A 23,871-nucleotide genomic window follows, 5' to 3' on the forward strand; every position below is an offset into this window, starting at 1 on the left:
CAGCATCACGGCGTCTAGCCCTTTGGTATCGTCTCCTGGCTGCAAGACACTTTTTTCGCAAATCGCTGATGTTTTGATTCCACCAATATACAGACTTGTGGTGCCTTGTGTATGCACCACATTGCTGCATGCCCGCATCGCATGCTCTCTCGACCATTTTGGAGATACGGTGAGCCATAACCTCTGCTTCATCCTGTTCCCAGTCGCAGCTATTGAGTGCCGCTGTAAATTCCTGCAAGTTAAGCGTGTTTATCTTATATTTTTTATCTTGAGTATCATTAGCATTTGGTGGGCGGCCAGGTTCTTCCACTGCAAAAACGATGGCCTCGTGGTCACTTGCAGTATAAGTATCGCTTATTTTCCATGACGACGATGGATAAAGGCCGCTGCTGGTGAAAGTGAGATCTATAATTGATCCCATTCCTGCGCGCCTGAACGTAAATTGGGAGCCGCTGTTTAATAGGACAACGTCTGCGGCAGCAAACGTCTCTAAAAGTACACGCCCTCTTGCATTGGTAAAGGGGCTGCCCCACTCTACCGCCCACGCGTTGAAGTCGCCGCCAACAATAACGCGGTTGTGGTTTCTTATATCCGTAATCAGATCGTCCAATGACTTACTATAGCCTTCCAGCGAGAGGCTTGGTGGCAAATAGCAGCTGTAGACCCAAAAGTCATTTATATGAGCACGCACAAAATGCTCAGCTGCCCACACAGAATACTGCGAGCAACGCTGCGACCGCACGTTGCACGTCCAGATAGCCGCCTTGGATGAGAGGCTCCTGCTCCAGTTGCTGTCCTCGCTACACCTATAAGGTTCGCTAATTAACACCGCGTCTGTGTTTAACTCAAGCACTGTTTGCGTTAGCAATGCTTGCGCCGCCTCGCAATGATTTAGATTTATCTGTAAAAATCTAATGTGTGTGTGTGTGTGTGTGTGTGTGTGTGTGTGTGTGTGTGTGTGTGTGCATATATGTGTGTATATCCTTATTAAAAAACCATGTACATGGCTTCATATTATAAAACTCTTCAATTAGCTTGCATGATTTTATAATTTGCTTCCTTTAAAGTTTACAACACATTTACACGAGGAATTACATAAATGTTGAGCGCATTAAATTTAATTGAAAAGATTTTTAATTAATAAAATTTCAACACGTTAGCACCAACGTTGTGCATAATTGGAATTGAGCTTACGAACAACAACAACAACTACAATAACAACAATGTCAGCAACAATGAAATGCATTAATACAATAACAATATTATGTCCATGTACAAACACTGAGAGTGAAACATTTTTATCCTATATCGCAGATATATCGCCATCGTAATGTCAGACAACAAAAACAACAACAGAAAAAGGTTAATTGACCAACAAATAACTTAATTAAATCAAATGCAAATTAAACAATTCAATTTTTAATGAGGTTCACTGGTTTTGACCTCGTTTTCATTATGAACGACAACAACAACAACACACAGAACAATAGTAAAAAAAAAAAAAAAAAAATGCTGCTTCGACAACAACGCACCAAACTGGTAGAGTGGGCCAGGGGTAGGGACCGCGGGGGTCACCAGTAAGTAGGCAGTTCCCAACTGAATGATGTAGGTGGAGGTCGATCCGCCCAATCGGAAAAGTGCCTAGATACAATCACGCTTCTGTATTCCGAAAAAAATGAAAAAATTAAAAAAAACCGAACGACTAACAAAATGTTAAATGTTTTTGGTATACCCTAATTTCGAGATAGGCGTTTCCTTTAAAACCAATTTAATTTTATTCAACTATTAATTATAGTCGTGTGAAAAGGTATAGTCAAATCTTAATTGGTTCTCCTTTTAATTAATTTATTTTTGGAGTGTCTAATTGAACATCATGTATAGCCATAGGCATAGTTAACTGATACCTTGGCCGAACGAAATACAACAATCAATTTTAAAATTCTTCTGTGCCTATTATAATTTCCACTTTTTTTACATTATTTCAATATACAACAAAAGTGTCATGTCATCAAATAACAAATTCCTTTTGGATTTACAATAAGTTTCATAAAAAATATTAACTTATAGTAATTGAATCGACAGTGAATTACTCTAGGATACTCTAGCATATCGGCTAAGTGTGCTGTTGGGCAGGCTAACAATTTAACTTAGAGAAGCTGAAAGAACAATTTTTTTTTAAATGATTATGAGAAATACTTATCTTAACCATTTCTTGTTGGAAAACAATTCTTGAAAGCTAATTTAACAATTAACTTAGAATATGAATTTATCTAGACAGTTTATCGGTTAGCTGACTAATAAATTTAGGCAAAATGAATATACCCCATATAAACTATGGAATAATAACACAAAAAAAAATACAAAGAAAAAACAATCATGAATTGCAAATTAAAAATCATAATTTATACAAATGGATTACAACCCTTACTTCAATATGATGATGCTCTAACGGCATCGTCAGCAATAAAACGTTTTGTAAAAATTGAATAACAAATAAGCACTTGAAATAAGGGCAAAAAGAACAAAAAAAAAACTATAACATCTGTATGAAAGCTTATAGAACAACAATTAACAAATGAAAAGGGCAATTGAAACTAAAACTCTATGGTAAATGTTTATTCTTGTTGTTGTTGTTGTTGTTGTTGCTGTTGCCTTTGCTTTTGATGTTGATGTTGATGGGAGTTTATTTAATGAATTTATTGATTGCAACAACAGCACGCAAATGGAAACCATTTACAGCTTAAAAATATTTAATTACCATCGGCCAAACGCCTGGCTCACCGGTTTTTCCCCTTTTACACTTTTCCACCAACTTTGTCCTGTCTCCATCGGTTTTTGAACTGTTTGGTATGAGAACGGTCCTGCCACCAAATTGCAATTAATCTTCTTTTAACAGCAAACTTTTGATCCGCTTTATTTGCATTTCACTGTGGCACACAGACACACGCACAAGCATACACACACAGAGCAAGAGAGAGAGACAAACACAGAGCAACAAGAAATTTAACAACAGAAATAATTGGTGGAAGGATGAGGAGGTGGGTGTTTTTGATGGGTTAAGGGCGTGGAAGTCAAACGAAAATGCTTGTCATAAAAAAATAAAAATGATCAAGGGTTAAAAATTATGTTACGCGTTTCATTTTGGTGGCTGTGAAATGATTTATGCAAAATCTGTGCCCCAAAAAGCAACCCAAACCAAAGGCAAACAGCAAAATGAATATAAATTGTGCAATTTCATCTCTCCTTCAACTTGTTGTTGTTTTTTTTTTGTACCAGAGAAAAAAATCAGAAAAAGAGAACGTAAACTTAGCTCCAACTTTTTATGTCCGGTAAATTAATTTAAAAGTATCTTACAATAATAATACAAACAGCAAAAGCAACAACAACAACTGGCCGAATGCCCTAAGGGCCACAACTGCACATTATTTATAATCTCAGCATTGAAGAGTGTATCCTTTTGGTTGGCTAAGTGAACATCAACCCAAGATTATTTTCTGATAACCCAAGTAACTGGGATAATAGCCAATGCCACCATAACCATAGCCCAAGCCATAGCCATTGCCATTGCCATTGTATGGCAATCCACCATAATATCCATAACCGGGATATGACCAAGCATAACCACTTCCCCAATTGCCAAAGGGATAGCCAGTGAGACCGCCGCTAAACCAAAGACCACGCGCAGCTCGACGCTTTCCATTCTGCTCCCCAACCACTCCCGCTGTGCTCAGCTGTGACTCCATGGAGCCGCCAATTTCCTGCTCCAATGACAGCAAATCCGTTTTTACATCACCAACTGGCGCCACTTCCTTGTCAACAGCTGCGGTTATCCAGCCACCTTCCCGGACAGCGGCCTCCGCTTCAGTTAAGTGAGTGCCCAGCGGCAATACCAGCAACAACATCAACAGCAACGGCAGCGGCAACATCAGCGACTCCATGTATATAATATGCATATTTAAATATTAAAATATTTAATATTTATTGAATATATTGACATTTGCAATTAAAAACAGTTTGTCTACCGTCGCGCGATATCTTTCAGTCTCAATGCTTTGCGCTTAACTGTTGAACAAAGTGTCATCCGTTTTCACTATTTATACCATGGCATTTACCAATTTATTTTATGGCCCGCTAATTGAAGCCAATGTGAAATTGTTTTAATGTAAAACAGAAATAGACAAAAAACAAAAATAGCCAAAACAAAACACAATCACACAAATAAAAGTGCTAACAAATGATACACACAATTAGACAGCGGTAATCAATGGGACCAAATACACATAAAAACCATTTGAATAAAATAGAACAACTTTAGTTACAACGAGTCAGTTTGTCTGTCTGACTGTCTAATTGTCTGTATATGCATGTGGATATATTTTCTTTTTCTAAATATTGTCATTTGAAATTAAAGTTCAATTCAACCAGTAATTAAGTTCAGAATAATTGACGAGCACACATTGATTTTACGAATAGTACAGAATTTATTCATTTAAATGTATGAGAATATGCCATATGGCACATCCATTGTAATTGATTGGTTTCCCTATATTGTACATTTTCAATTTGAGTTACCAAGGCAAATACTTTTTTGTTGGAATAGCTCTTCTCATAACCTTATAAAACCTAAGACTCTTAAATATATTTCACATCTAAGATTATCCTTATATGGAATAGCTTTTCTCATGGACCTACAAATACTGAGACTTATAATGATATTACACTACTGAGATTATCCTTGTATTTTCCCAATTACTAATAATATTATAGCCACACTTACATAAGTAGTAGCCCTATACTATTCTACTTCTTCACTGTCCATAAAACATATAGTTATATTCTTCGAAAAACCGAGAGTTTCAAGAAGATATAAATTCCCATCTGGAATTTAATAATGTTATATAAATCGGGACAGCATTTTATACAAATTTTGATCTTATACGAATCTTATTCGAACCCTGTTGAAAAAGTTATAAATTAACTCGTTTTCTCATTATAAATTTTTCTTATATCATAAGAAAATAGTACCCAGCCATTGCTCCTTTTAATGATTTGCTTATGATCCCTTTCTTTTAATCAGTGGCGACTTTTGAGTGATTTTTATACCCTTGCAAAAAGGGTATATTAATTTTGGTCAGAAGTGTGCAACGCATAGAAGGAAGCATCTCCGACCATATAAAGTATATATATTCTTGATCAGCATGACGAGACGAGTTCATATAGCCATGTCCGTCCGTCCGTCCGTCCGTCCGTCTGTCCGTCTGTCCGTCCGTCTGGATCAACGCAAACTCCTCCTAGACCGTTAGAGCTACAGAGTTGAAATTTTGCATGAAGGCTTGTATATACTGCATGGGTTGTATATCTCGGATTCAGCCGGATCGGACGACTATATCATATAGCTCCCATACAAACGGCAAAGTCTAGTCAATAACTTCGTTATTTTCTGAGCTATTGTCGATGAATTATTTCAATATTATTGAAATTTAATATTGATGAGTTTATTATACATATAAACGACTATGTCAAATTTGATCAAGATCGGGTGACTATATCATATAGCTCCCATAGGAACGATCGGCCGAAAACAGTGACTTTTGTCAATAACTTCGTTATTTTTAACGTTATTGCTTTCAAATTAAATATTTGTTAGATTAATATATCTATTAATGTCTGTGCCGGGTCGGGTAACTATATCATAAAGCTCCCATAGGAACGACCGGTGGAAAACAGTGACTTTGATCAATATCGTCGTTATTTGCTATGCTAAGATCAGTGTTTAAATTGCTGTAGTCGAATTAGCAAAAGTCATAAATTTTGTGCTATTCATTGCTGTGACTGTTTAGCAAATATGAAAACAAATACTTTGTGTTGCTTTTGCTTCCGAAAAAAACCGAAATCAGAAAATCTGACAGCAAAAGCAGCAGCAAATAACCGAAATAGAAAATTTTGACATCAGCAGCACACAGCAAAAATCCGAAAGCAAAAAACCCGACAGCAGCAGCAATAGCAAAAACCCGAAACAGATTGCTTTGATAGCAACAGCCAAGTTATACATTTTAATACTAGGAACTGTTCCGACTGTTGCTATTGGCCAAATTCGGAAGTCGACGAAAGCAGCAGTCGGAAAAATAGTCGCAGCAGACTACTTGATTCTTAATTTTTGGCCTACTTTGATTTTACCTATACATACATACACATGAAAGTACTCAATACTCTTTAAATACATGTAAATTATCAATTAGTCATTTCGTATGTATAGGTAAAACCAAAGTAGGCCAAAAATTAAGAATCAAGTAGTCTGCTGCGACTATTTTTCCGACTGCTGCTTTCGTCGACTTCCGAATTTGGCCAATAGCAACAGTCGGAACAGTTCCTAGTATTAAAATGTATAACTTGGCTGTTGCTATCAAAGCAATCTGTTTCGGGTTTTTGCTATTGCTGCTGCTGTCGGGTTTTTTGCTTTCGGATTTTTGCTGTGTGCTGCTGATGTCAAAATTTTCTATTTCGGTTATTTGCTGCTGCTTTTGCTGTCAGATTTTCTGATTTCGGTTTTTTGCTGTTGCTTTTGCTTCGACTGTTCATAGTTTCCGAAGCAGAAGCAACAGCACACAGCAAAACTGTTGACAGTTTTCGTAGTTTTCAAACCCTGGCTAAGATTGTAGGCCGTTCTTTCGGAAACAGCTTTTTTAGATAAAACGTTTTTCCAATTTGATGGCTTTAGATAAGGAAACAGCTACCAAAAAAGTTGCAAGGGTATACAAACTTTGACGCGGTCGAAGTTAGCCCCGGCCCTCTGGTTATTTTATTAACGACTTCGTTTATCGCGGCTCTTTTTAAATTATTCCTTAAAAGTCTGCACAATTCTTTTTCGAGTCATATTTATAGCAAAAAAAGTCATAATTGAGTCAAAAAAAGGGGCTAAAAATATATAGACCTATTAAACTGATTTCTGTTTACTCAATTTTCCAATTGCTGGGTGGGTATATATACACGTTCGTAAAATTCCTTCTCTTCTACTCCTTGTCGCATTATTCATTATATCAAATTATGTTTCGATTTATTTACAGAAATTGTAAGAAAGACTAGGCGGCCAATTTGACTTGTTATGTTGTTTAATTCTTATTACTCATGACTCGATATAGCAGAATCGGCGGTGGCTTTATGTTTTTACTTTTTAATAATTTTAAACTTGCAAAATCGGACCACTATATTCCCATACAAACGGCAAATTTACAAACAGTGACTTTTCTCAATAACTTCTGTATTTGCTGAGCTATCGTCGTGAAATTGGAGAGTTTATTTCCATTATAAAAGACTGTGCCAAATTTGATCAAGTTCGGGTTACTATATCATATAGCTCCCATAGGAACGATCGGTGGACAACAGTGACTTTGATCAATATCTTCGTTTTTTCCTATGCTAAGATTGTAGGCCGTTCTTTCGCAAACATTAGCCTTTTAAAAAAAAAAGGTTTTTCCACTTTGATGGCTTTAGATAAGGAAACAGCTACCAAAAAAGTTGCAAGGGTATACAAACTTTGACGCGGTCGAAGTTAGCCTCGGCCCTCTGGATTTCTTTTGTGGAAAGAAAAATGAGATTTAAAAAAAAAACCGAATCTATAATCAATTCTTGGACATGGCTTTTTATTTCAAAAATTTCTTGAATTTATCACGGTCATTTTTTTTTAGCAGCAAATCAATTTTTAGCAAATATATTAAATAAATAATACAAATACCTCTAAGCTAAGTTTAATTTAAAACTGCAAATGACTTCTAAAGAAAAAGAGATGTCAAATTTAATCTCCCATCACACCATTAATGTAGCAATTGATTTGTATTTACAATAAAGAAATATATATTATTATTGCATATTATTTAATAATATCAGCAGTCGTATCAATAAATATTAAAGAACATGACTGTGACACACATACTTTATAATTGAAATGCTTATTTAATTACTTAATTAATCGAAAAAGCAAAAGCAATTGCATTTTTATTCTATTGAAATGTCAAATTGACAATGTTTGTTAGTCAAATGGATATATCTAAAGATCAGAATCGAATTATCAAAGCATGACAATGTTTGTCTGCTTGTTTTTTATTTTCTCTCTTTTCAATTTTCACACACACACACACATGAGAGACACATGTGTATATGTATACATATTCAAAAGCAGACCTTGTGGCCCTTTTTCACACATTACGCATACGCAACGTTCTTCAATATATTGTTGGTTGGCTGACATGCTCGTTGGTTGCCAATTGACACATTTCATGTTCAAATATGCGTAAATAACAATTATTGTAATTTTTTTCCCTCGACACACTGGATGCGAGACAAAGCGCAGACTTGTGACAATTCAGCGAGAATACAGAAGCATAACCTTAACCGAGAATGTGTGAACCTTGAACTTGAGTGACAAGCGGCGGCATGAGGAGCAAAAAGGGGCAAAGGGCATAAAATCGGCAGCAGCTGCTTTCTTTGCTTTCATTCTTTCTTTCCTCCATGTCTTAGTCACTGTGTATATGCATGTGTTTGCCAATGTGTCAACATTTTAGATTGCCTTGCATGATTTGCAAGAAAAATGAAGACAATAGTTGGGGTTTTCTTTTTTTTTACACTTTCCACTCGACTCCTTGTCAGCAACAACAACAACAACAACAACAACAACAGCCAACAGCCAACAAGTACCGCTGTCAGCGTGTCACGCGATTTGTTGGTTTGAACAAGCATGAAATGAATATATTTGTCATAAAAGAAAGTCATGACGCCTTTATCGCTGTCATTCTCGATTATTTTTTATGATTTTCGTCTACATTTTTTATCCGTTCTATTAGCAAGTGCATAAAAAAGATTTCTTTTAATTGCTACTTGACAATAATATTAACAAATATAACAATAAGATGGCTAATGAACTGAGTATTCTAATAACTATAGAGATGACTGAACTAAATACTCAACTCCAATGAATAAATTTGTTTAACGGATTGAATATCAGAATAAAACATCCTCACAGATTTTTTTTATTTTTACTTTAATACATTAACTTATTTAAATCAATCAAAATTACTTAACACTCGCAGTTTTTTAAGTGCTTTAAAACATTTTTGCTAAGATTTAAATTTTATAGATATATGTGAAACGAGACTGTTTAATGCTCATAACCCAGTTGGATAAGAAAGACTTCCTCAAATGGAAGAAATCGAAAATTATCGAATATTGGGTTTGTCCTATTCCAAAAGGCATTTAAATTCTATTTGCACATTCTGGCGGAACTCTCAGACAATAAACAAAGACAGATAACTTCAACAACTTTTCGCGACTTGCGACTTTTGTTTTGTTAGTACACATATATTTGCAAGTGTGTATATGAATAGTGTGTGTGTGCTTGCCAACAAATGACTCGAATGAAATTTATAAGCAAAGTTACTTAGTGCAAACGCAGTGGGCCAAGTTGATAAGGGTTGAATGTAGTAGTAATAGTTAGTTGTTGTAGTAAAAATTAAGTGGTTCTTACCAGTTTTGAAAGTATAAAGCAAAAAGCAGAAGATCTCAGACGATGCCAGCCATAAGATACGGCCAAAGTCATAGTTGAGGCATAGTTGCGGTCTTCCAAGTTCAACACAAAAGAGCCCAATGAGTTGAGGCAAACAAATGTATTAATTTACGGAAAGCCAAACCAAACCAAACCGAACCAAATTCAAACTTTGAGTTGAGCCGAGTTAAGTTAATTAAATGCATTGCCAAAGGGGTCTCTTTAACTCAAACAGAAACTAATGATAAAAAGGATTGAGAGCAGACAAACAGACCATTTTCCTGGTCAGTCAAATGAATTTCTTGGAATTGAATAAACGGTCAAGGGACCCATTAGACCAGAAATGAATTCATCAAAAACCAAAGATTTAGGCATAGACCAACCTAAATTTTCCATCTAAACAAAAATAATACAATCCATTCCTTGTATGTACGTTGATGGAATGTATTTAAATATATATATATATATATATATATATATATATGTATATATATAAATGTTTCGTAAACTTTTCTCTGCATTTGAACATTAAGTGTCAAGTTGTGCTACATTTAGAAATACAAATGGAGAAAGGGTTGGCATTCAAAATGTCTCTTTTGTAGAAAATGAGTGGCTTTAAAAGGTCGGAAAAATACTTGACTTACTTGAATTCAACATAAATAAAAAATATACATTCTTTTACCTATATGAACATTAAAGTGAACACTTAAGCTTCTTTGTCTATCTATTATCAACATAGAAAAAATTTACCTTTTATTTTATATTTTGGAAACTATTTTTCGAAGAGTAGTTTTTAATTTAATCTAGGTAATTTAACTGATTTAACTGTCCCAGCAGTAAGATAAAGTTCTTGTAATCCATTTTTCTGAGATTTAATAATATTAATTACTTGCTTAAAACATCTGTCAACCATTTAAATTTATTAATCAATTCACAATACACAAATGCTTTCGCAGTACAAAAATCGCTGCAACAGGAAAAATTAATTATGATTATTCCACAGTTTTTTTGTTTTATTATTTCAAAAATTGTTTTGCCTTCATTTTAAATTATAACAATTGAAGCATTTGTTTGAGTTTATGCTTATTGCAATGAAAAACGCAATTAACTATGGTTGCCTGGCAGCTAATAATTTAATTAGTTTTTATTTTCCTTGCACTCAGCCCTTGTCCCCCTTCTGATGTTTTTGTGTACACTATTAAAGAATTATTTATTGCACAGGTTAATGACTAATGCGATGACAGCAACAAAAAAACACAAAAAAGCAATGGTTAATAAAAGTCGTTAAGTTTTTTACTATTTTTTCTTTTACCAACAATGAGTCTATTCAAATGCATTATTAGTCTTGTGTGACTGAAATCGAGAAATGTTTAAGAAATTTTAGCGGCTAAGTATCTTTCCTATAGTAACTAAGAGTTTTTTTTTTTTTTGAAAGATATATATAATTATTGATTGGTGCTGCCCAAGAAAGTATATACTTACTGCAGTTTGGAGGCCTTTCACTTTTCGCAGCTGCAACCTGTCTAAAAAGTCTAGACTTTCTCATTTCATTTAAACGCATTTTGAAGGATACATTTTTGTGCTTCATTTGGCAAATAATGAAAGGCAGTTTTATTGGTTCTGTCAGTCGAATCAATTATTTCACTTATTTATGCAGATGACAAGCTGTCAACACAAACACTCCAAAGCATATTGATGCCTCCCCAGTCCGAGTTTCAGCGTCATTCAGTTCGCTACGCCCATGATGTGTGGTGGAGGTAACATTTTTTTTATTTAATTAGCGCTGATTTACGTAGTGCCACATAAACTCGCAAATATCTACGATCTACAGCACTCATATCAAAACTCATTTTGCTTCATCATCATCATCATTTGGGATGGCCCGTCCATGCCAGCTCCACCTGAATAAGTCGCTGTAATAGCCCATTGGGCAGAAGGTAGAAGGGAGGTGGCAGGAGGGCAATGACAGAAAAAATAAGCTAAAGAGAGAGAGAGAGAAACAAAGCGAGAAAGAGTAGGAATGAGAAAAAAACAGTAACTTTTTCAATTTGATATCGCTTAATTGTTATTGTTGTTGTTTTTGTTGTTGTTATTATTATGACAAGGCACTTTGCGATTTCATTGTCGCTGTCTCACTGTCAAAGATGCGGCTAATGTGTCGGGGATATCCCCAGAAAAGTTCTCTCTCTCTCCCTCTCTCTTTTGGTTGCTTTATGATTTTTATGACATCGTAGCCAACCAATAAATAAAGTATGACGCCCACCTACACCCATACCCGCACCCGCACCCACCTCTTGACATCTATGGATTTTGGAAGGGCTTCCACCGAAAACAAATGCCAAAGTAATCAGCTGGCTGAATGGTTGGCTGTTTTGGCTCTTGGCTCCTTGTAAAAAGTCAGAACCCAGTTTTGGCAGAGTGTGTGGCAACTTTAAATTCGTGCAGTCAGCACACAAAGAATATCATCATCCCTTCACCCCTAAGAAATAGGTTTTTACTCTTCCTGCTCATCGCAGGACACACTCGACACAACTTAACTCTTGAACACATGCCGCCAGCAGGCGCATAGAGGAGAAACTTTTCTGATGTTGGCACCGGGAGGAGCAACAATACGGGGGTAGAACGACTCGACAACAATGAAGACGACGACCAAAACTTACACCCTACACACACACACACATACACACAGGGAGAAACAAATACCAAGTCCAGAGCATACAGCACAATGGGTGACATTTCACATAAACTTTAACTGTAATCGAAACAGTTTCAATGCAAATTACTACCTATAAGTTGTCGTATGAATATGAAGTTAAAATCTACTAAATTCCTTATTCAAAACAACCTTAAAAGAAATTTTCTCCACTTCATTATATTAAAATGAATTGGGACTTTAAGGCACTTTAGAAATATACAGACTTTATTCTTCTTATATAAGCATAACTTTAGATGCCAAAACTCACTTTTATTATAACTACAATCAGTTAAACAACTGATAGGAAAATAAAAATAAATACTTTTAATGTTTAACTTCTACACTATTAACCCCAAGATTATTTAAAAAAAGGTAATTAAAAAAAAAAAGTACGAACTGATAACCATTTTTATTTTGCTTAAAATTCTGGTTATTATGGAAGTAAAAAAGAATTTCTGAGAATTTTTAACAGCTGAGAGAATTCACAATTTATATCTTTATATTCTTCTATGTATATCCTGATACATCATAGTCTTGCTTTATTAAAAAAATGCAAAGACGAAGAAAGAAGAAAATTTCTGACCTTAAATTTGTACTTCGCAAGTACAAGTTCTACCTCAAACCAGGTTAAACCATTTTTATTAAAGCATTATGATTTATCTCCAAAAAAAAAAAGGATTACTGTGTTTACCAATAAGTTCTATAGATGCCCACTGTGCGATTTGCTATCTAAAGAGGATGTTGGGGTAATTAGCCGTATTGAATTTTTGGCATAGAGAAATACACAAAGAATACCGAAACTTTTGTTTTGTAAGCTTGGCCCCTCTCTCTCATTCTTTCGCTCTCTCTCTTTTTCTCTCTACCGTTCTCTTTCTCTCTAGTCTTAGATCTATCTAATTCCTACTCGCTCTCTCGCACTGTAGCTGCGGCTATCACAGAATTTCACAACTTGTCAAATTTTACGTTGCACTCTCCCCCCTTAGAAAACTACTTTTGTTGTTTGTATGTGTGTCTGATTGTGTGTGTGTGTCAGTTTTGTCAGTTTGTCGGTCGGTTGGTTAGTTGGTTGGCTAGTTACTTGTGGTATTGGTCCTTCTGACCAGACCTAGACCAGGTTTTGCCTTCTGGTCAGTAGTTTACGGCCAGTCACAACCCACTCGATACATTTGGTAATACGTGACCGGGTCACGAGGCAGCCACGGAAGGGTCGTAGCGGATTGTAAAAAGCGCTTTGGGATTTGGCATTAACCACAAATGCACACATATATCTAAAATTTGTTGTTGGCTTAAATTGATTTGGCTTAATTCGTGAACATTTTAAATCAACTTTCATTCCACATGTAATGTATAGATTTCAAGATAAAATTCCCTTGAGTACATTTAAGTCTAAAAGGGCGTTTAAAATATTTACACAGATGCCGCAAAACTATGTGCACCCAGACACACACACACACCCACCGCTCACACAGAGTTCCATAATACATATTTCTCATTATGATGGCAAAAATCACGCATACGTACATATGTATATATATATATATATATATATGTGGGCGTTGAAAAGGTATACCCACACACTTCGACAAGAGTTTTGGTTGGGGCCACTGGAAAAAAACAAAAAAAGCCAAAACCACAACCAAATATTGCATAGTTTAGCTTGTTATTTGTATTAATAATGATGGCAAAAAGCGCAAAAACTAATAGAAAACTTTCGTTAATATGAAACGACAAAACTACTTAAAAAGTTTCGTATGCCATAAGTCGACCGAGTCTGAGGCTAGAAACTCATCCTCAAGCACATATTCATGCTCAAGAGCTGAAAGCTGAGGTGAGCGTACCTAAAATACATTTTATATACTATATATCTGTATATTGTATGTATGGTATATGGCATAGTGGAATGGTAAACGAGAACGAAAACGAAAACGAGAAAACTAAAGTAAATACCTAACAACAAGCAAATCCCTTGATGAGTTATTAAATCATTTTAAGCCACTTACAACTAAAAACAAATTGAAATATCACGCAATACCTTTGAGAGGCAAGAACGCGAGAGCTACGCGGTTGGTTCTTGTTGTTGTTCTTGTTGTTGCTGTAGTTGTTGCTGCTTGTAGCAGGCCAAACGTAACAACTTAATAACGTACTAAGCCTCAAACACAAATATGAATAGCAAGCAAGGTGGCTTCTGCTGCTGCTGCCAGCGCTGCTGACTCGATTGGTGGCATTTTTGGGGCTCACCTCCAGCCTAAGTCAGAAAGCAGCTGACATGGGGGGGGCCTTTGAAGGGGAGATGAAGAGATACGCAAACACTGGCACACACACAACGACCAGCGGGGGAGCCGACTACTATTCTTGGTGGTGCTGCTGCTGCGTCTGTACCCCACCAAAAACGCTAATAACTTTTAAGCTGCGCCCCAAAAACTTTTCCTTTTTTTTTTTGGTTTGGTTTGGTTTTTTTTTGCTCCTTTTTCATACCAGGGCTAGTCGCATCATCATTCCAATGGCCCCCTGCCACTCCAGAGCCTTCGCTCAGTTCTGTACTTTCGTGCCCGACGATGCGACTTCCGCTTTTACCCCATTCAGCTTACTTTCGTTCCACTGCACAGTGGCTTTATACCCAACGGAAAACTTGGCTCATTATTAAAGTTAAAGATGCAAGCAAAAGACAGCATGATAGACTTTCCAACAAGATAAATATGTAATTTAAAAGCTAAAAATAATAATAAAAAATTATGTAATAAAGTAGCTTGAAGTTAATCATTTGTGTATGAATTTAACAAAATTCAAGCATTTAAAAATAGCATCTGTCTCCAAATATGTTCTTAATGTCGCTAACTATATTCCTTTTTTCAAAAACAAATTACCCTCTATATGGTATAATTTAAAAAGGAATATTTAAGCAAAACGCTAATACTAAGGCAAAACATACAGGCAGATGCCCTGTTCGGCTTATTTTTGTCTACGATCTTCTTATGAACTTATAGTGTTTTGAATTTTAACATTGGAGAATATTAAATAAACAGTATTTATAAATTTGGAGAGGAAAATCGAACTCGATCTGATTAAAATTTGAGCAGTTTCAGAGGTAAAATCTCGGTTTGGCGGGTGACGGAATTAAAATTACCCCGAATAGTTTGATCTTTTCATATTAATCCTGAAAATTTGTGTTGTTTATTTCTTATATTATGTAAATAAGCGAATAAAAGGCACATGGTATTATTTTATTTACGTATTTCGCTTACATAGCATTTCTTATCTGAAGTTTAAGATTAAAAATCCAAATTTAGATCTTTTAAATTTTTAAGAAATTTTAAATTTTTAGTTAGATTTGCACACAATGCGTATACGTTATTTTTTACTGAGACGTACCTATTTATCATCTTCTTTCTTTAAATTAACCAATTCAAAATCATTTAACATTAAAATATTCCAGAATTTATATGTATTACTCTGAAGGTCTCTAAGGGTTTCTAATCAATTAACCAAATCAAATCATTTTAAAGAAAAGCTGTCTGGAACTGCTGGAAAATCATATATAAATATTTCAAATATTTACTAGGTGTTACAGGTGTTTAGAGTGAGCAATTTAATTAAATACTTTGCCACTGTGCACAGTGGGTGGTAGGGCCTACCATTGCGGCCTGTTGAAAACTTGCTCAATAGTTGTGTAGGACCACACATACACGCACATACATACATAGATAGAGAAATGTATACAAATGTATTTCCAGCCTACAAGTGTATACGAGTGTGTGTGTGTGGGTGTATAGCAACTTGACTCGAAGCCTAAAAGTCAGTCAGCAAAATCAACGACGCATGGCATGACGCGCGGCAGCAGGCGACAGGAAGCGACGTGTTTGCAGCGCAAGCAAAACTTTTCATTTAACTTCTATTTTTTGCTTCTTTTTCTTGCCTACTGCTGCTTCTTCTTCTGCTCCTTCTTTCATTTCTTTCTTTCGTTCGACACCGCCGCCCCAACTCAGTAATGGTCCCTCAGGCCTCTATCGCCACCAACACCACCACCACCCAAAAACCACCATCTCATGGGGGTATACCCATGTGCCATCGTTTGGATTGCCCATTCCAAGTGAACGAACTACCAGCATTAATATTGTTTTGTGTGCGAGAAAGCAGCCAAAATTACGACACTTGAGTGTGTTAAAAGTTGCGCGCGTTGCTTGGTCTTAGCTCCTCCGCAAATCGAAAAGTAAAAGAAAAGAAAATAAAAGAAAAGGAAAAAGTGAAAAGTGGCAGAAAGTTTTTGCAACGGAGCACGCAAAACAGCAAAAGACAGCAGAAAACTTGTTGGTGACGGTGTCGAAAGGAGCACCACCAAAAATGTCGGCAAAGATGCCTGCAAGAGCCTTGTCTATCACAGATACTCACTAACACACACACACACACACACACACACAGAGCCAGAATGGGAAAGTCTCGCCTAGCTCATATGCCATACCATGGAGTGGCAGGAACAGGAGCAGCATCAGCAGCAGCACAAGAGACAGAGACAGACGTCTTTGATGCTGTAGTTTGCTTTTGCTACTTTTACCAGTTTACACGCACCGCTGGGATTTCACAGTGGGCAAAAAGGCGAAAAAGTTACTATGATCCATTAACGTTAATTGTTTGGCGGCGGTGCCGGCGGTGAAACAACTTGCCTGGGATTTCGACAAAGACACGGCAACTGCCAGCAGCAGGCAGCATCAACCAAACCAGCCAACCAAGCAAGCAAGCAACCAACTCCAGCAACCATCTTCATTTTCACCAATGACAACAAACTAAAAGGAAGCCAAGGGGGCGGCACAATAAGGTGTGTATTACAATGACAGTGTGAAAGTTTTTCGTTAACCTCAATCTCCACTTTCATTCCAACTTCAACTCCCACTACTATTACTTCTCTGGTAAAAAACAGGGAAAGAACCTCAGACAATTGTTGAGACAGACATCGAAGTTGAAACCATGGAGTTTACTAAATTCAATTAGAGCTTTTCAAATTGGCAAGCACACACCTGTCATTGGGCTTGATAATGATGCATTCGGTGTGCGGGCCAACAATCTGTGGCAGCCAACCAACTTTGTCCTGCTCACTTTAAATGAAAGCAAAGTTGCGCTAATTTTTTAAGGCCAACTCAATCGACACTTTGACGTGCCAGTTTTTTAAGTAAATAATTCAAAGTGAGAGAGGGAGAATACACACTCCCTCTTCCCTCACTCAACCCACACACAAATAAACTAAATCAATTAAAGTTATTCAAACAAAATTAAACTTCCGCACGGCAAAAATAAAAAACATTGAAACAAGACATACTAAAAAGGAGAGAACGAGAAAAAAAGAAAGGAAAACACGCCGTGAGTGCTTGGGGAGGGGGAGGCAAACGGCTTTTCACACTTGTTAATCACATTTTCGCGTCTTAAGTAAACAGCACAGAGGCAAAGGCAACTCTGGCAGGACCCCAACTTATTGTAATTAAGCGGCTTAGGCTTTAGAAAGACTGGCAAGCACACAAAAGCATTGCCTGCTTTTAGGCTTTTAGGTTGCCGCAAAACCAAGGTCGTTGCCATCGCTGACGTTGTCGCCGTCGCCTTTGCTGTCGCAGTTGCTGCCAATGTCGTCGCCATAGTCATCACTGGGTCTTTCGAGGGCAGTTTATCGAATTAAAAAAAAGCAATAAGCAAGTGAGGGCCAAAGAACATTGCAAAACTCACACTTCATTGTTCCCGCATGGCAAAAAAAAAAAAAACAAAAAGAAGAGAAGCGGCAACAATAAAACTGAAGTGCCTGTAAGGATGCCGTTCAGGATATAGGGATACAGGCAGCCAGAACAACATAGTGCGAGAGAGAGAGAGAGAGACAGAGAGACTAAGTGGGTCTACTTCTAACTATAGCCATGTACTATATATATGTATGTATATATATATAGGGGCAGGCCATGTGCGCCCAGCCAAAGTTGGCATAATTATTTCATTAACACTTAACAAGTGCCCAAGCCAAGCCGGTCGACCAAGATGATGATGATGCTAGGGATGCTGTTGCCAGCAGACCAAGGGCCGAGGGCCAAACGTCGAGAGGGGATTGTAAAACTTTCGCATTACGCATTTGTGTGCAATTTTCAAATTAACAATTGTGAGTTCTCCTTCTTGTTGCCAGTTTTCTTTTTCAACATGCGGGTGTGTAACAAAGCAAAATGCAAAAAGAAAAACAATTATATATACATATAAATACTACCAACTTATATACATACATACATACATCCATAGAATTTTGACCGTTTGCCTTTTTAAAAAGCAATTTTTTTCTCGTTTTTTTTCTCTCTCTCTTTCCGTCGTTGGTCGTCAGTTTTCTTCGTTAATTTTTTTGTTTCTTACCAACTTTTTATTGCGTGTTTAGCATAATTTTTTAATAATTACATTTTTGTGTGCTTGACCAAAAGAACCAGAAGAAAAAAAAATAATAATAAGCAACAAGCCTCGTGTCTGGAGCAAAGGAAACGCACTCACTGACTGTAGGCAAAAAAGTTTAACAAAGTTTATTTGCATTACTGACAAACTGTTTAATTAGGGATTTTTTCTAACATTTTCATTCATTTTTTTTTTGTTCTTCCATCTTTCTTTTTTGAAGGCGAAACTTTTTTGTATGAGCTGCGTGCGGATGTGGGTGTTTGTGTGTTTGTGTGTGTGTGTGTGTGTGTTTGTAAAGACTTTGTGTCTGTGCCTGTTTGTATGTGTGTGTGTTTGTGTTTTTGTGTGCCATTACCACAAATACAATTAAATATGGCAACCACGAACGCACACAACGATGCGAAAATAAAAAATTTTACTTAATCTGCAATGAACTTTTGGTCATAGAATGTGGCAGGCGAGTTGAATGCTCGATGGCTCTAATGTTGGTTTAACGATATAATGTATCTTATTTTGCCACTCCAGAGAATGTAAGTACATACATACCTACTCCCCACGAAGTAATATAGAAATTCACCAGAATTCTATTCACTCAACAACAGCATTAAAAGTCTGCTGAACAGCATAAAATGGGAATCAAGGAGAATATTCTAATTTACGAAGGTTTTCTTTCCTTCTCCCAATTAACAAGCAAACATACTTGGAATGCAAAACTCACTCTCTAAAAGCATTACCAAATAATGACTTTGGAATATCCTGTAATAAGTAAAGAGCCTTTCGTAATCAAATTTAAATACATAATATACTTGATCAATTAACTAAATCCTTAGCTCATTTAATTTCTTATTTAATTTCGATAATTAATTGATTTCTACTGTTTTGTTGCTATTACCGTTTTGAATAAATTATGACAACGCGTCAAAATTAATGTATCAACTTTGCATATCAAATATTAATTGGCATTACCTGTTAGAGTCATCAAGATTTTATTTTTTGGGCAGAGCTAAAGCTACTTGACAGTTGCTGCTTTCCTGTGTACAAATAAAGGGTGTAAAAATATGCCAGACATGTAATTTATTCTATAAATAGAACAACCAAAGAGAAAGTCAGACAGTGGCACACAAAGTCAATCCTACCCACAAGGACAACTGTCATTATGAGGAATATAATGAGAATTTATTTATTATTTTAATTATATCGATTTTTACCATCCTATTCTTTAGGTTTTTTACTGTTATTAGGTAACGAGTTAAAAAATTTAATAAAGCAATAATATATTTTGGAAAAACTTAATAACAGTTATTTAAGTTACAAATTCAAAATTAATAGTGACTTTACATCACGTTACATACAAATTAATTATAGTATTTTTATTCCTCCAAATATAGTTAAATAATCGTTAGAAGTTCCCGAGCTTCGGCTGGGTACCTCCCATTATTATTCTTAGGAAATTATTTAAAGAATTTAAGGGTTGAAAAATTTATTTTCTCTCTTTTAACTTATAACTGAAAGGATAATTGAGCGATTGACTTGAAATAAGACTTGAAAAAGATCTGTATCTATAATGAAGAACGTTAGGATATTTTTGCTTAATATTTTTATGAAAAAGACTTCCTTCTGTTTCTACATTTTTTCTTCCCTTGTTCAAAGATCTTATTCAATTGCATTAGAAAATCAATCCCGTTTCCTTTCATATGGGCTTTGAAATTTGTCAGCTGAGAAAAGTCTTATTTTTTTGTGTTCTGGTAATTTCAACCGCTTCAAAGTTTGTATACCCTTACAACATTTTTGGTAACTCTTTCCTTACCTATAGCCATCAAAGAGGAAAAATGTTTTAGCTAAAAAGGCTAATGTTTCCGAAAGAACGGCCTACAATCTTACCATAGGAAATAACTAAGATATTGATCAAAGTCACTGTGTTCCACCGATTGTTCCTATGGGAGATAGATGATATAGTTACCAGATCTTGATCAAATTTAGTCGTTTGTATGTGTAATAAACTCACCAATATTAAATTTCACGACAATAGCTCAGAAAATAACGAAGTTATTGAGAAAAGTCACTGTTCGTGCCTTTGCCGTTTGTATGGGAGCTATATGCTATAGTGGTGAATCCGAGATATGCAAAATTTCAGCTCTGTAGCTCCAACGGTCTAGGACGAATTTGCGTCGATCCAGACATACGGACGGAAGGACGGACATGGCTGTTTGAACTCGCCGCGTCGTGCTGATCAAGAATATATATACTTTATATGGTCAGAGATGCTTCCTTTTATGCGTTGCACATTTCTGACCAAAATTAATGTATCCTTTGTGCACGGGTATAAATATATTATGAGTATTGCTTTTAAATATAAATTGAAATTTAAATTTAAATTATCTAAAGTTTTTCCCCTTGCACAGAAAGCTCTACTTTTAATATTTTGTTTTGAAATCGAACAAAGCAAAAAACTTGATTTCCTAAAATTTCAGACAACAGAAATGTTTAAATAGTACCATCGAATGAATTTTCGGTTAATTATTTGTACGCGTACGTAATATAAGCTTGGAATTTGCTGATGCATTGTTTACTTTCAACATATTCGGACTTTAGGCAGATAGCCCAAATACAATTTGCGCATTTATTGGGGCATAAACATGATGGCGAATGGCCATAGAAAGAGATTTCGTTCAAATTATGTTACGGATTGACGGGTAAAAGACCTAAACCAGGCATGCATATGCGTATGTATATGTATATCAACGTCATGGAGGGAAGAAAACTAACCTCAAATAGACAGATACAATGCCTCACACCCACATTCTCTCTCTCTGATAGCAGCTGTCACGTCACTCAAGCAGTCCGTTAACCAAGCATTCAGGCGGCAGTAACCAGACCAAGACAAAAATTCATTCACATCATGGTAATTGTTAATTACTTGGAAATTTTTGTTCATTCTACCTCAAACCAACAGCAGTGGAAGCAGCAGGCCAAACACGCACACACACACACTGGCATGACGAGGAGAAGCCGGAACTGGAGCAACAAATTTCTGGTTGCCAGCTGGTCAGCTCGTGCATATTTATGCTTGGGCACAACATCTTTTGCTTAAGCCACGACTGGAGCGCTGATTTGTCCGCCACACGCAGCTAACAAGCGTTGCCAGCTTCTATTCTCTTTTCTTCCTCTGACCCTCTCTCTTCAGTTGCCGAGCTCAGAATTCTGTCAATGGCAAATGACGTCGTCATGCCCCCTGTCAAGGATGAGGAGGAGGAGAAAGATGGCAAGACACCAGAGATGTGGGCCATCTCAACCAGAATGAGCCACGTCAAGTGAGTTCACAATTTTTGCGTGCTACCATTTTTCTTTTGCCTCCTACGTTGCACGGATTATTCTTGGCATGCAACGCCTTTATCCTGTTTTATTTGTGTTGTGTGTTGTACTCTGTACAGTGTACTTCATGCTCGTCTTGTTTCCTTCTCATCCTTCTAGGCTTCTTCATCATTTTCTCCTCTTTTTTTCTTTGCCCGCTGATTTCGCTACTTAATTTTTTCGCCCTTTTTTTTTTGCTGGTTTCCATCTGTTACTGCTTCCGCTGCCGCTCGACTCCGGCAAAGCTGATTGGGCGTATTTTGTTATTTTCGTGTTGCTGTTGCTTCTTTTGCTTGTTGTCTGTCTGTCTGTCTGCCTGTCTGTCCTTCCGTCAGTCAGACTCAGTCAAGATATCCTGACTGCTAGCTGCTGGTGGTCGGCCATGTCGTTTTTTTTTTTTTCTTTTGGTTGATCCCTTCACTCGTCTCGTTTGTTCATTCGCTTTTTTCCCACGTAATTAAAACTTGAAACGCATATGAATTAGAAAAGGAAAGAAAAAATGAGAATACAAAAATAAAATACGAGAATGCGAGGGACAAGTCGGAACGTAACCATTTTTATGGCACGAGTATGACATCCGGCTATATGCCCGCCAGTCTTGACATCGTTAACATTGCTGATTAAGTTTCTTGTCCTGTCTGTGCCATGTCACTCAACGTGATTTGAAATGCAATTTTTTTAAATTCTAACCCTTAACTGCTGCCGGTCTGGTTTTCTTCTTGTTTTTTTTTTTAATTTTTGATGAATGCTTGATTTTATTATGTTGTCTATGTAATTCTTTTCAAAATCGTTTTAACCATAATTGGGGCTTCCAAAACCAAAGTCGTGATGATGTCCGAAACGTCCACGATGTCCAAAGTAGGGAATGCCGAGGAAACCACCACCAAAGCCAGGATCGTAGCTACCACCAAAACCGTAGTTTCTGTAGTTACCAACGTAGTTGGCGCCATAATGATCTCCAAAACGTCCACCACGACGATGGTGATGTCCTCCTCGTCCTGCTGCCAACGTTAAGGAATCACGTTGAAAGTTGATTTGACGACGCACACGCTCAGCATCTTCAACTGCCTGTTCGAAACCCTCTGCTCCTTCCGCTTCGGATTCTGCTGACATAAGCGACGACTGCTGGGTGTCTGCTTCCGTTCCTGCTGTTGCCATCTGAATCATGGCAACCAGAGCAGTTGCAGTTAGCAGCAAGCAAATGAAGGCACGCATCTTGTTCGATAAAACTGAATGCCTTCTAAAGTCTAAACAGGCATATTTATATTAATGCTGATGACACAAACACACGACCTCACACACACACACTTATATATGTATATATATATGTATATTAAACAAGTTTCACACTTAGCCCACGTAATTAGAGCAGAAGCTCATTTTGATTTATTAGCTCATCAGATTTATCTTGACATCGCATTCACTTTACCTCAAAAAAGAAAGCAACAACGACAACAAAAAAAAAGAGAGCAAAAAAATGTTTACCCACTTCCAAGTGGAATGAAACCATTTCTTCTATAGCCACCTCCTGCTCCTCCATTGTTTGGTGGTGGTGTGCCACCGTTTCGTCTATATTCGACTAGACCCTTGCCTGATGGTGGTATGGCGCCATTTCTTCGATAGTTGCCTCCAATCTGCCTAGCAAAACATCTCCTGCGGCTTTGTTGCCCGATTTACATCCGCCGAATTCAGTTGCCGTATGGTATCGGCTTTAGTTGACTCCTCCAGCAGCAAAGCCATCACCATGACAGCTAGAACTAGATCTCATGTCTCCAACTTCCACAACCATTCTGTTCTTTGGCAATTCTCAGCTAGGCATTTTATAAATACGTACCTACTAGATGACTAACAGTCTTCAATTGGCAAATAATTGATTGCTTTCACAAGTGCG

General features: G+C 36.7%; 1 protein-coding gene across 1 annotated transcript; it reads right to left on the minus strand.

The window, feature by feature from the left end:
- Nucleotides 1-3,476: 3,476 nt before the first annotated feature.
- Nucleotides 3,477-3,938, minus strand: LOC26529567 (pupal cuticle protein Edg-91). Its single transcript, XM_015176981.2, has one exon. The coding sequence runs from the start codon at nucleotides 3,936-3,938 to the stop codon at nucleotides 3,477-3,479; it is 462 nt and encodes a 153-aa protein (XP_015032467.2).
- Between the last annotated feature and the right edge of the window lie 19,933 nt (nucleotides 3,939-23,871).

The sequence above is a fragment of the Drosophila willistoni genome, chromosome 3R (assembly GCF_018902025.1).
Source record: "Drosophila willistoni isolate 14030-0811.24 chromosome 3R, UCI_dwil_1.1, whole genome shotgun sequence".
Lineage (NCBI taxonomy): Eukaryota > Metazoa > Arthropoda > Insecta > Diptera > Drosophilidae > Drosophila > Drosophila willistoni.